Source organism: Eublepharis macularius, chromosome 7 (assembly GCF_028583425.1).
Source record: "Eublepharis macularius isolate TG4126 chromosome 7, MPM_Emac_v1.0, whole genome shotgun sequence".
NCBI lineage: Eukaryota > Metazoa > Chordata > Lepidosauria > Squamata > Eublepharidae > Eublepharis > Eublepharis macularius.
In genome coordinates, this window is record NC_072796.1 from 112,981,223 (window position 1) to 112,993,222 (window position 12,000).

General features: G+C 41.6%; 1 protein-coding gene across 2 annotated transcripts in view; it reads left to right on the plus strand.

The window, feature by feature from the left end:
• The window catches only part of GRHL2 (grainyhead like transcription factor 2), a 107,076-nt gene that overhangs the window by 71,799 nt on the left and 23,277 nt on the right, over positions 1-12,000 (plus strand). For both annotated transcript variants that reach the window (XM_054985743.1, XM_054985742.1), the window contains exons 10-13: positions 150-237; positions 334-470; positions 10,179-10,210; positions 11,580-11,671. In XM_054985743.1, coding sequence (XP_054841718.1) covers positions 150-237; positions 334-470; positions 10,179-10,210; positions 11,580-11,671 — 349 coding nt within the window. The remainder of the gene's footprint in view (positions 1-149; positions 238-333; positions 471-10,178; positions 10,211-11,579; positions 11,672-12,000) is intronic.

Below are 12,000 nucleotides of genomic sequence, written 5' to 3' on the forward strand. Positions count from 1 at the left end.
GAGGGGAAAGTTGTGGTGGGGAGTGGATAAGAAGAGATGGGAAATGGATGCGCAAGTCTGTGCAGTGCTCCTGACTGGGCAACTGCGAGTTTCCTCCTTGTTCCATGGGCAGTAGCTGTATTTGCCATAATATCTCCTTCTCATTACAGGGTGCCGAGAGGAAAATTCGAGATGAAGAGAGGAAGCAAAACAGGAAGAAAGTGAAAGGCCAACTATCACAACCCCCATGCAGCAATGGTAAGGAAGAGCCCCCCCCTTGCTCCATCCTCTGTTGCGTTCGGCTGGGTTTATTATCCATGATTCTTCATTTTGCTCTCCAATTCCTATGAACAGCCGATGGGAAACTAACGACCGTCCCGCTCCAGAAGAAGAGTGACATCACCTTTTTCAAAACAATGACTGACCTGGACTCCCAGCCTGTTCTTTTCATACCAGATGTTCACTTTGGGAATCTCCAAAGGACAGGGCAGGTAGGACGGCTTAAAAGCACAATTTTTATCACGGGCATGGTATATAAAATTCCAGCAGTGCTGATACATTATAGGAAGTTCAGAGGCAGATGGGTGTGACCAGCCAAAGTAAAGCATTGTTGGCTTCACTGGGTGAATCAAGCAGAATTGCAATGAATGACTGCATTTGTTCAGCATAACAAAGGACAAAGAGTTAAAACAATATACAAAGAGTTTTAACTGCTTATTTACACAGTTGAATAAGAAGCTGTCATCTCAGGGTAGTTTGCACGTCCTCCCTATTTTGAAGCTATTTCTTTGCATAAATCTTATCAAAGTAAAGGGAAGGATTATTTCCCTTCTAGAAAGCAGAGCTCAGGGAGAATGTGGGAAATTCTCATATCAGTTCACAGGAGTCTTAATAGACAGATGTGCATTAAGAGGGTGTGAGCCGTAACAGAAGCTTTTTTATACAGGGAAGGATTCTTGGCGAGCTAAAAGTGTGCACGGAAGCACCTTGTAATTTTTGTCGTTGTTCACAGAATGACGCTTTTTCCATTTCTCAAAATATGCCTCGCAGTAAGGAAAATCTGGAGGATTATCACAGTTGTTGCAATCCAAGTCAGGTTCTCAACTCAGTGGTCCCACACAAATGTAACGCTGCCCAACCAGGAGCATTGAACAGACAATCATATTCATTTCCCATCTCTTTTCATCCCCTCCCCCACACAATTCCCTTCCCCACTATTCATTTGCAGAAACAATCAGCATACAAACCCATTTCGGACCACTCTTTGGAAGTTTGAACTAAATATGGTTAACAGATACTCTGGGGCAGATGTAATCCTGTGACTTGTTCAGCCATCACTGACCCCCTGGCAGTTTTGTGGCTGGGGTAGCAATGGGTCGGATCCAGACTAAATCTTCCCATGGCAGAATGGAAATTTTCTGCCTCCCCGCTCCTACTACAGCCAACTGATCTCCACGAAGTGCTGCTCCTGGGCGATACGGGACCCTGAGGAATGGCATGGGAGAGGACTGTAGCAGGAAGGAGGAAGGAGTGGAGACTGCCAATTCTGGATCCAACCCAATGACTCTTACCTCTTCCCTCCACATATCCTTCTGGACAATATTAGATTTCATCAGTGCATCTAGTGAGAGAGAATACTTACATTAATGCTTAGCACTGATACTGAGCTATTGGGACCATGTTTGATGTCTTCCCTAGAGAGAATAGCAATCAGTTTCACAGCATTGTTTCCTATGTCTTTGAACATTCCCTTCGTATCTGCTGCAGAGTGTGATGAGAACATAATTAATCTAAATAATAGTAAGACAGACACAATGATGAGCAGAATTATCAGCCTCTGACTAGATTTTTCAGAGTAATGAGGCTTCGAGTGACAGGGGTAGGAGTTTACCATAATTTCTTTTCATCAGCCATCATTTAGAAGATGCTTGCACCTTAGACGTTCTGTTAATAGCTGTCACCTAAAATTACTTTCCAGCACGGGAGAGACTCAACATTATAGTAGATGTCTGTGCTGTTTCTACCCCTACCCCCACCAGCTGACCTCTTCTGAATGAGAATATGAAGAATATTTGTTTTGCAACTTTTTTCAGTCACGACAATGCTTTAGCCAAGGGGTGTGCACCTGGGAGGAGGGGGGGAAGCCCATATTTTTCACATTTTGATTTGGGAAGGGAAATAAATATTGGTATTTGGGGCTATTTGGATCTTCTGATAATTGTTTCAGGATTGTTTTTTTTCCCTAGGATTCTGGAATTATTCAGGTTCCATTATTCCCTCCGGGGCACTTGGGAGGGGGCTTGGGTAACTGTTTTTCAACCAAATGGCACCAAAATTGTGGGGAACTAGTACTGTCTATTGACTAAAGACTTCCTAAGTTTCAAGTGAATTGGAACAAGGTGCACCCAGCCATCCTACTTGTCTCCCTTGTTTCCGGGTGGTGGGGTGGTGGTGGGAAGTCATGCTTTTCTCCAGACCAAGCCAATAGCTAAATGCACAAGAGTAGGCAACCACTGTCCCAAAGTTTCCCAATGCAAACAGAACCATCAAGTTCAACTGAAGAACCAGTGTCAGACCAGAGACTCTCAGCAGAATCAGCAAGGGAAAGTTTTCACGCCTGACAGAACTGTATCCAGAGGAAGACAAAAAACCTCCAGGATCCCAAGGCCAACCAGGCGTGGAAGAGCTTCTCTTCCTGACCCCAAACTGGCAATTGACATTACCTTGGGTGTACAAGAAAGGGCCAGGAGAGCAGAGCACTGGCTCACCCCCTTCCCTCCCTTCCTCTCATGATTTTCCTAAATTTATGCTGAGTCATAGTCCTTGTTGCTGTCTTCCCCCACACGATGTCAACCTCCGAGGTGAAATTGGTCAGGGCACTCCTCTGCTCCACCAGATGCTCAAGCGTGTGGAGTTCCAGAGAGTGCGAGATCACTGATCAGGCGGTGCTCTGGCACACCCATCAGGGCTCACTTCTGGTGCAGCAGCCTTCACACTACACAAGAAGTTACTTGTGAAATTCCAGTAGTTCTGGAGCAGACACTGGAAATCACAAGTTGCAACATCCAGTATGGGATTCTGTGTAGAACTCAAGCTCGTGGCATGCTTCACCTCTAGGTGAAGGAGGTGGGCCACACAGTAAATGTGTCTCCAGCCCACAGTCTGTGCCACTGCCTTAATATTTTTTGCCACCATTGGTCACCCTGAAATAGAGTCAAGCTGTAGCCTGGCCTGTTTTTTATCTTCTTTGCCCATGGTCAGAAAGCTACAGGCTATAACAGAATCAACATGATTGGGCAGAGAGAGCTACTTCTAATGTGTGGTCCCATTTGAATGGGAGAATTGACTCCTTCCATCCACCCTCCTGCCCTGACCTGGATAGCCCAGGTGAGCCTTTTTTTTGAAAAAATTTTTATTGGGTTAGAGCATTATTATTTTTACATTACATTCAATTTTCCCCTAATTTTTCGTTTCTAACCCCCTCCCTTTCCCCCCCTTTTGTTGACTTCCAACAGCTTTCCCACCCTCTGTCCCTTTTCCCTTACTTCTATAAAATTCATCTGTCTAAAACAAATATACATTCTCCATTATATTAAGCAGTACATCTTTAACTCCTTTACTTATTATACACCCAAACCGTACGTCTTTAGATAACCAATTTATCCCATTTTCCAGTTTTGAATATTTCTATATATCATAAACCTATACATCGTAAACCATAAAAATTTCCCACATTTAAATCAAACAATTTGATTTATTCTCTATATATTACTCATTTCATCTTTTTATGGTAATTCTATCTAACTTATCACATATTCAATCAATTTAACTCTTCTATGCATTCAGTTTGGTGCATATAAATCTTATCAGAGAAAGAAAATATTGTTAGTTACTCAATCCTCATGTTTAAACCTTATCCTTAATTATTCTCTATCAGTATTCTATCACTTAATCTTTACATATCTATATATATCTCGATCAATTAATCTAACTGCTTATAAATTCACATTTCTCTTCCTCCCCCGGTAAAGTCACCCCTCTCTTTTATATTTTTATTATACTTCAGTAGTTCTCAAACTGCCACAGTTTTCCTCCCACCTCCCATTTCTTCTCCAGATATTGTTTCAGCTTCTCCCAGTCTGTGTTAAACTGCCCTGAGTCCAGATCTCTCAGTTTTCTTGTCATCTTATCCATTTCAGCCATGTACAGCAATTTGTAGATCCAATCTTCAATAGTTGGCACTTCTTGTACTTTCCATTTCTGCGCATACAAAAGTCTAGCTGCTGCAGTCATATAAAATATCATCGTCCTATGATGGGCTGGAATTCCCTCCATTCCCAAGTTTAGCAGCAGGAGTTCTGGGTTCTTATTTATTTGAAACTGTAAAATTTCACTCATTTCTCTTATTATTTCCCCCCAGAACTGCCTAGCTACCTCACACGACCACCACATATGATAGAGGGAGCCCTCATGTTTCTTACATTTCCAGCATTTGTTAGATGTATTCAAATTCCCTAGCGCAATCTTCTTTGGTGTCATGTACCAACGATAGATCATTTTGAAAATGTTCTCTTTAATATTAATACATGTCGTTGTCTTCATTGTAGTTTTCCACAAGTATTCCCATGCCTCCATTGTTATTTCTTTATTAAAGTTTATAGCCCATTTCACCATCTGTGTTTTAACTATCTCATCCTCAGTGTACCATTTCAACAGTACTTGATATACCTTGGATATTCTTTTCTTGTCTTCTTTAAGAAGGGTCTGCTCTAGTTCCGAGTTCTCTGTTCGTATGCCCCCTTTTGCAAAGTCCGAGTTGTATAAGTCTCTAATCTGTCTATACTGAAACCAATCATAATTAGGTGATAGTTCCTCTTGCGTCTTTATTCTAAGTTTAGATACTTCAATCTTAGTTATTTCTTTGTACGTTAAACATTGTTGTTCATTATCCACAGCTCTCGGATCTATCACCTCATATGGGACCACCCACAAGGGGGTTCCTTCTTGTAGGTAAGTTCTGTACTTCTTCCAGATTGTATATAGACTTCTCCTTACAAAATGATGCAGGAACATCGAGTTGACCTTTACTTTGTCATGCCATAGGTATGCGTGCCATCCAAAAATTTTTTTATATCCCTCTAGGGCTAATAGTTTCTTATTCTTTAATGTCATCCAGTCTTTTAGCCAAACTAGGCAGATTGCATCATGGTAAAGTCTCAGATTGGGCAGTTGCATTCCGCCTCTCTCCTTTGCATCTTGTAGAACTTTTACTTTCACTCGAGGCTTCTTGCCTGCCCAAACAAAATCTGATATTTTCCTCTGCCATTTTTCAAATTGTTTAGAGTCTCTGATGATTGGTATTGTCTGTAACAAAAACATTACTCTTGGTAACACGTTCATCTTAACTGCTGCAATCCTGCCCAACCATGACAAATTCAGTCTATTCCACTTGATCAAGTCTCTCTCTATCTGAGTCCATAATTTTTCATAATTATTCTTGAACAAATCTATATTTTTTGCAGTCAGCTCAACTCCCAAATATTTCACTTTACTAGTTACTTCACAGTCCGTTGTTTCCATTAACAATTGTTGTTTCTGCTTAGTCATGTTTTTACATAGTATCTTTGACTTCTTTTTGTTAATGAAGAAACCTGCCAAATCACCAAACTCCTTGATCTTATCTATCACTTTTGGCATGTTCTCCAATGGATCTTCTACAATTAACATTATGTCATCTGCAAATGCTCTAACCTTGTATGAATAGTCCTTTATTTTTATTCCTCGTATTTCCTCATCTTGTCGTATTTGTATCATCAGAATCTCCAATACTAAAATGAACAACAATGGAGATAACGGGCAACCTTGTCTTGTTCCTTTACTAATCGTCAATTTCTTGGTCAATTCATCATTCACTACAATTGCTGCAGTCTGGTCTCTATAAATTTCTTTAATTGCTCTGATGAATCTTTCTCCCAATTGTAGCTTTTCCATAGTGGCAAACAAAAAGTCCCAGTTTAAATTGTCAAACGCTTTTTCAGCGTCTACAAAGAGGAAACCAACCTCTTTATCACAACGCTTGTCATAGTATTCAATAGCATTGATCACTGTCCTTAAATTGTCTCTTATTTGTCTGTCCGGCAAAAAGCCTGCTTGTTCTTCCTCTATGACTTCCGAGAGCCACCCCTTCAGTCTCTCCGCCAATATCTTCGCAAAAATTTTGTAATCATTGTTAAGTAATGATATAGGCCTGTAATTTTTCACGTTAGTCAGATCTTGGCCCTCTTTTGGGATCAATGATATATTCGCTTCGCTCCAAGTGTCTGGAATTCTTTGATCCCTGAAAACTCCGTTCATCACCTCTTTTAGGAATGGTGCCAGTTCGTTGGCCATTGTCTTATAAAATTTAGCCGTAAGTCCATCTGGCCCTGGCGCCTTTCCTAGATTTGCGGATTGTATTGCCTTACTTATTTCTTCATCAGTTACTTCACTGTTCAACTTGTTTCTCCAAGCTTCCGGAATCTCTGGAAGTTTAGTTTTCTCCAAATATGATGCTATTGATTCTTTGGTTACTTCTTTTTTATTATACAGCTTCGCATAGAATTTATAGAAGGCTCTACTAATGGTAGTCTGCTCCAGGTACGTTTTATTTTCTTCACAGATTTTATTTATTATTTTCTTTTCCCTTTTCTTCTTCAATTGCCATGCCAAATATTTCCCAGGTTTATTAGCACCCTCAAAAGCTTTTTGATTCAGTCTTTTAAGGTTCCACTCCAATTCTTTATTACTCATTACTGTTAACTGCTCTTGAAGAATTTTGATTTCCTGATGTATTTTCTTTTTCCCTGGTCTCTTTTTTAACTGTGCTTCTTTGGCCTTTATTTTCTCCTCAATCTCTTGTCTCTTCTCCTCTTTCTTTTTCCTTGCTCTGCCATTTAAGTCCATTAGTATGCCCCTTACAACCGCCTTGTACGCGTCCCAAACTTTACTGGTTGGTACTTCTTTATTCACGTTGTATTGTATAAAAAACTTAGTCTCTCTTCTCAATGTTTCCATATTCTCACTTTCCTGTAACAAGTCCTCATTTATTCTCCAGGCTTTCCTTTTTCTCCTTTTTCCAAATTTCCACATAATTGGGTTGTGATCTGAGCCTACCATCGGCATTATTTCTACCTCCTTAGTCCATAACGCTAAGTCCTTTGAGGCCCAGATCATATCAATTCTTGATAATGTAAAATGCCTTGCAGAATAAAAAGTAAACTGTCTGGTTTTAGGATATTCTCTCCTCCATACGTCTTCGAGAGTCTCTTGTTGAATCAACTCAAAAAAAAGCTTTGGCAATAGTCCTCTTTTCTTTTGTGCTTTTGTAGTCTTTTTGTCTAGTTCCAAATCTGTCACTCCATTGAAATCTCCAGCAAGAATTATCTGGTCATATACAAGATCGTCTAGGTGCTTCCTTAAGTCCTCAAAGAAGCTTTCCTTTGCACCGTTAGGTGCATAAAGTCCGACTACCAACACTCTCTTTAAGTTCCAATTACATTCCACTGCTACAAATCTAGCTTCCACATCTCTCATAACAAGTTTTGGCTGCAGCTCCTCTTTTATATACAACACCACTCCTCTTTTTTTCTTGTTGGAAGCCGCTACAAATTCTTTGCCCAATTTTCCAGATTTTAAATATTTTACATCCTGTTTTCTAATATGGGTCTCCTGCAAACAAACAATATCACATTTTTGTTTTAATAGCCAATGAAAAATATTTTTTCTCTTATTCGGTGAGTTTAGTCCATTTACATTCCAAGATAATACTTTACACTCCATATTCATGGTTTTGTTGGTAAGTCTTTTTCATTGTCCTTGATAAATCTCTCCATCTCCCGCTCAGATCTGATGCGTTTTTTTGCCCCTCCAAACTCAAAGGACACTCCTTCCGGTAACTCCCATCTGTATCTGATATTCATGTCCTTCAAAGTCTGAATTAGCACTCTATATTTTTTCCTGTCCAATAACACCGATCTGGGCAGTTCCTTCATTATAATAATCGTCTTGCCATCAATCTCCAATGGATCTTGAAATTGTTTTGTCACAATCCTCTCTTTCATATTTCTAGTTGTAAACTGCACAATCACATCCCTTGGTAGTTTCCTCTGGGTTGCAATTCTCGAGTTCACACGATACGCCACATCTAGGATAGCCACAATTTCCTCCTCCTCCTTCCCCAGGTAATCAGCCAACACCTCAGTCATCTGTTCTTGCGCTGACTTCCCTTCCACTTCTGGCAGACCACGAAAACGAAGCTGCTTCTCCATGTGTTTAGTTTCTGCAACTGACATCCTCCCCTTCACCAGCCTCATCTCTGTTTGTTGCGTGTCTATTAAATTCTCCATCGCGTCTTCTACTGTTTTAACTCTCTGCTGCGTTCCTTGTAATTCACTGCTAATCGTTTCCACGCCTTTTTTCACTTCTGACAGCTCCGACTTTACTGTCTGTGTAACTTCCTTGACCTCTTTAATAAGCTCCAATTTCGTGTCCTTAAGTTCTTTCATCATGTCTATAAGTTTTTTGTCCAAATTTTCTATTGCCGATTGCCACTCTTTTTTCGACATCGTGGGGCTTGCTTTAGCTCGCTCCCACGAATCTGCTCTCTTCCTCAGCTCCGTGGCGTATAATTAAACTTTTTCCTTTTTTTTAAATGTCCCAATCTTTGCCAAAATTAATTTTTTATATCCAAAATGTCGGGCGTCTTTTCTCTATGGTTTCTCTATGTTATTGTAATCCAAGATGGCCTACTTCCTCTTCCGCTGAAGCCACGACCCTTCCACTTTCAAAGATGGCGATTCCCCACTTCCTGTCCTTTGGCAAGGGCCGCTTCCCTCCAGCCACTCTATTGTTGTTACGCACTTCCTGTCTCCCGTCTTCCCACAGCAGGTCTCGCGATGGTGTCTTTTTCCCACAGCTCCAAAACCACAGGTATTCAAAACAATAGTCCGATTTTTGTAATAACTTCTTTAAACTTAGTCTCTTTTAAAATACAACTCCTGCCGAGTCTTCACCTCCTTTTCACTAGTCTGTTGCAGTTTAAAAATCTACTTTCTTTCCTCTCTGTTTTTGTCAATCTGTCCCGTTTCAAGAGATAGCGATCTTTACCTTCTCTTCAACTTTCTCGGGTTGTAATCGCTGTTTCGATCTTAAATTCTCCTCTCGACTTCCCTCCCCGATCGAAGCTTGGGTATGTAGGTCTTATGCCAGCCGAATTGGCCCCAAAATTGCCGCAGAGATTGTAGCCGACCCGTCGCAAGGTGGGACCTCAAGGATCGGGGGGGAGACTCCTTGTGTAGAGCCCCCCCTCGTCCGAGATCTAGCTCACCCTAGGGTCTTGAGCGTTCTTTGCCTGCTCCCCGCCTGAGAGCAGTCGGCCGCGGGTTATTTTCACCCCTCCGGCCGGTTAAAACGGCAATCCGGTCAGCTCCACAAATGGAGCTGCGTTAGACCTCCATGAATCCCAAACCGGAAGTCCGATAGCCCAGGTGAGCCTGATCTCGTCAGATCTCAGAAGCTAAGCAGGGTTGGCCCTGGATAGTAATTGGATGGGAGACCTCCTACTAAGACCAGGGCTACAGAGGCAGGCAACGGCAAGCTACCTCTGTTAGTCTCTTGCCATGAAAACCCTGCCAGGGGTTGCTATAAATCAGCAATGACTTGAGGGCATTCTCCACCACTACCCACCCTCCCATTGCCTGAGAAACCTGTTAAATGGGGGGAAAGCATGCCTGGGGTTCCTAAAATGCCAGCCATAGATATTCCCAAATATTCTTGGATACCAGTATATGAGAATATACCAGTATATGAGAATATACCTGGAAAACACGATAAGGTATTTTTCAGGTATATATTTGGACCAGATATATCCAAGTACATATCCCTATTTTAGCCTAAAATATTGGCTTGTATCCATTAAAATGTTTCCATGGAAGGATTTCTGCCTCTGGAACTTCTTTTTGTTTTGTTTTCACTTCCCACAGCAGCTGCAAATGGTCCCTGAAATGTGATGGCTGGGTTAAATGAATTGATGCTTTTTGACAAGGAAAAGAGAGCACAAACTGGCGTACAGCATGCCGCTGCTCCTTCTCTTCCTTAGATCCCATGTGTAGCAGCTTTTCATGATACTGTGACAATAAATCTGTTTTTGTTGGCTTTTACAGGTTTACTACAACACAGATGATGAGCGAGAAGGGTAAGGCATTTATGGCTTCACAAGTTTTGCAGCCGGGAAGACTCTTGGGGGGAAGTTCTGATATCATTTAAAGCTGTTTCCCCACCCCCACCCCCGCCCCTGCTCTTGGTAGAGCTGGATTCTTTGCTTTGCTGTAACTTCAGTCATATTTGTGTTGAAAAACAAGTTATTTTTATTGGGCTCATGAACGGGCTCTGTGTACATTATACTTTGACACAGTAGCAAAACTCTATAGCCTAAACTCCATAGGAGAACTGAGGTCTTCTTCAGCCTGTATCTTGTTAAGCAGATCTAGAATATTTGCATTGGTTTGCTTGATTTGCGTGATTAATTCTGCTTCTGCTCATCATAGACGAGGCACTCTGGAGGCCACTGATTCCTTTGGAATTTCTACTCAACCCCTGGCTCCTTCTCAGGATTCTGGGATTTAATCTTGAAACTTGCCTTCAAAGGGGGTGGGGTGGGATAAATTGAGACTCCCAGGATACCAGTTTCTATGCCAATGTAATTGTCCATGCAGTGCTCGCACAGACTAGCAGGAATACACACTACTTCGCTGAATTTTGTGCATCAAGCCATAGGACAGCGATACTGATTCATTTCAACACACTGACTCTTAAAACTAAGCAATAACATTGTTTTTATATCCGTCCTGTCAAAAGTGCCTAGAACTGCTTACAGATTAGCTGGGATTTGGCTAGAAAGAGGAGAAAGAATGTGTGCAGTTGCTATTGCTGTCCTTCAGGAATTCTGACAAAGCTGAAAACACAGAGCTCCCCTGGATGTGTACCATCGGGCCAAGCTACATTGCACGCCTAACACTTCCCGATCATGAGTGCACAACTGGTCTCAGTCAGACATACATCAGAGAATTCACCTGAGAAAGCACTCTTAAAAGGAGTGCAGCAAGGAGTGAGAAGGAGCTTCCGGCTTCCTTCCCACCCTGCTTTTGCCAGCAGAAAGGACAGGTGCCGCTTTTCGCCCTTTTTCTCTGGCTCCATGTGACTTTTCTAGGGCACGTGGAACCAGAGAAATGGGCAGATCCTCCCCCATCTCCACCCCTTCCCATGGCAAAAGTGGGGTGGGAAGGAAAGTGGAAGAACCTTCTCTTCCCTCACTGCACTCCGTCATAGTGTTGAGCAAATTAATCATTTAGAAGGTGAGTCTCCCAATGACTGTAAGTTTGGTTGCACACCTGTGACAGGTAGGTGTCAGGTTTATCATGTAGTTATGCCCTCAAAGTAGTCTTGGCCCAGTGCAACTGCAGAACAGCACAGTCAGTATTAAGTTCTCAGTTACTTGTAATGCAGAACACTGAATTTGATTCCGTATTATGAATCTCGTATGTCTTTTTTTTACCCTCCAACAGTACTATCTTGGCTAAAAGGATATTCCGGCCAGTAGAGGAGGAATTTGGCTCACCACCACTGAAGCAAATAAAAGAAGAAGGAGCAAAAAAAGGTACCAGTTAATTTTCAGACTCTGTGGCTCTTTTTCTTTAGTTCTAAGGTAACTAAGGAAAGAGAAAATAATAGCTAGTTTCTGAGCGGAAGCATGGTTGTAAGTTGCCCTGGTCCAGATCATTTAGATATAAAGTCTACAGACTGCCAAAATCATTCACCCCCAGTCTTGGAATAAGTAACAATGGTCAAAAGTATTTACTTTTTTAATGAGCACCATTATAATAAATGACAGATGATAAAGAAAGCCATGAAGACGTGTTTCAAAGATTTATTGTGATGGAAGTTTTGATGGACTAGAGCCCATTTCACCAGGGCTGTGGAGCATAC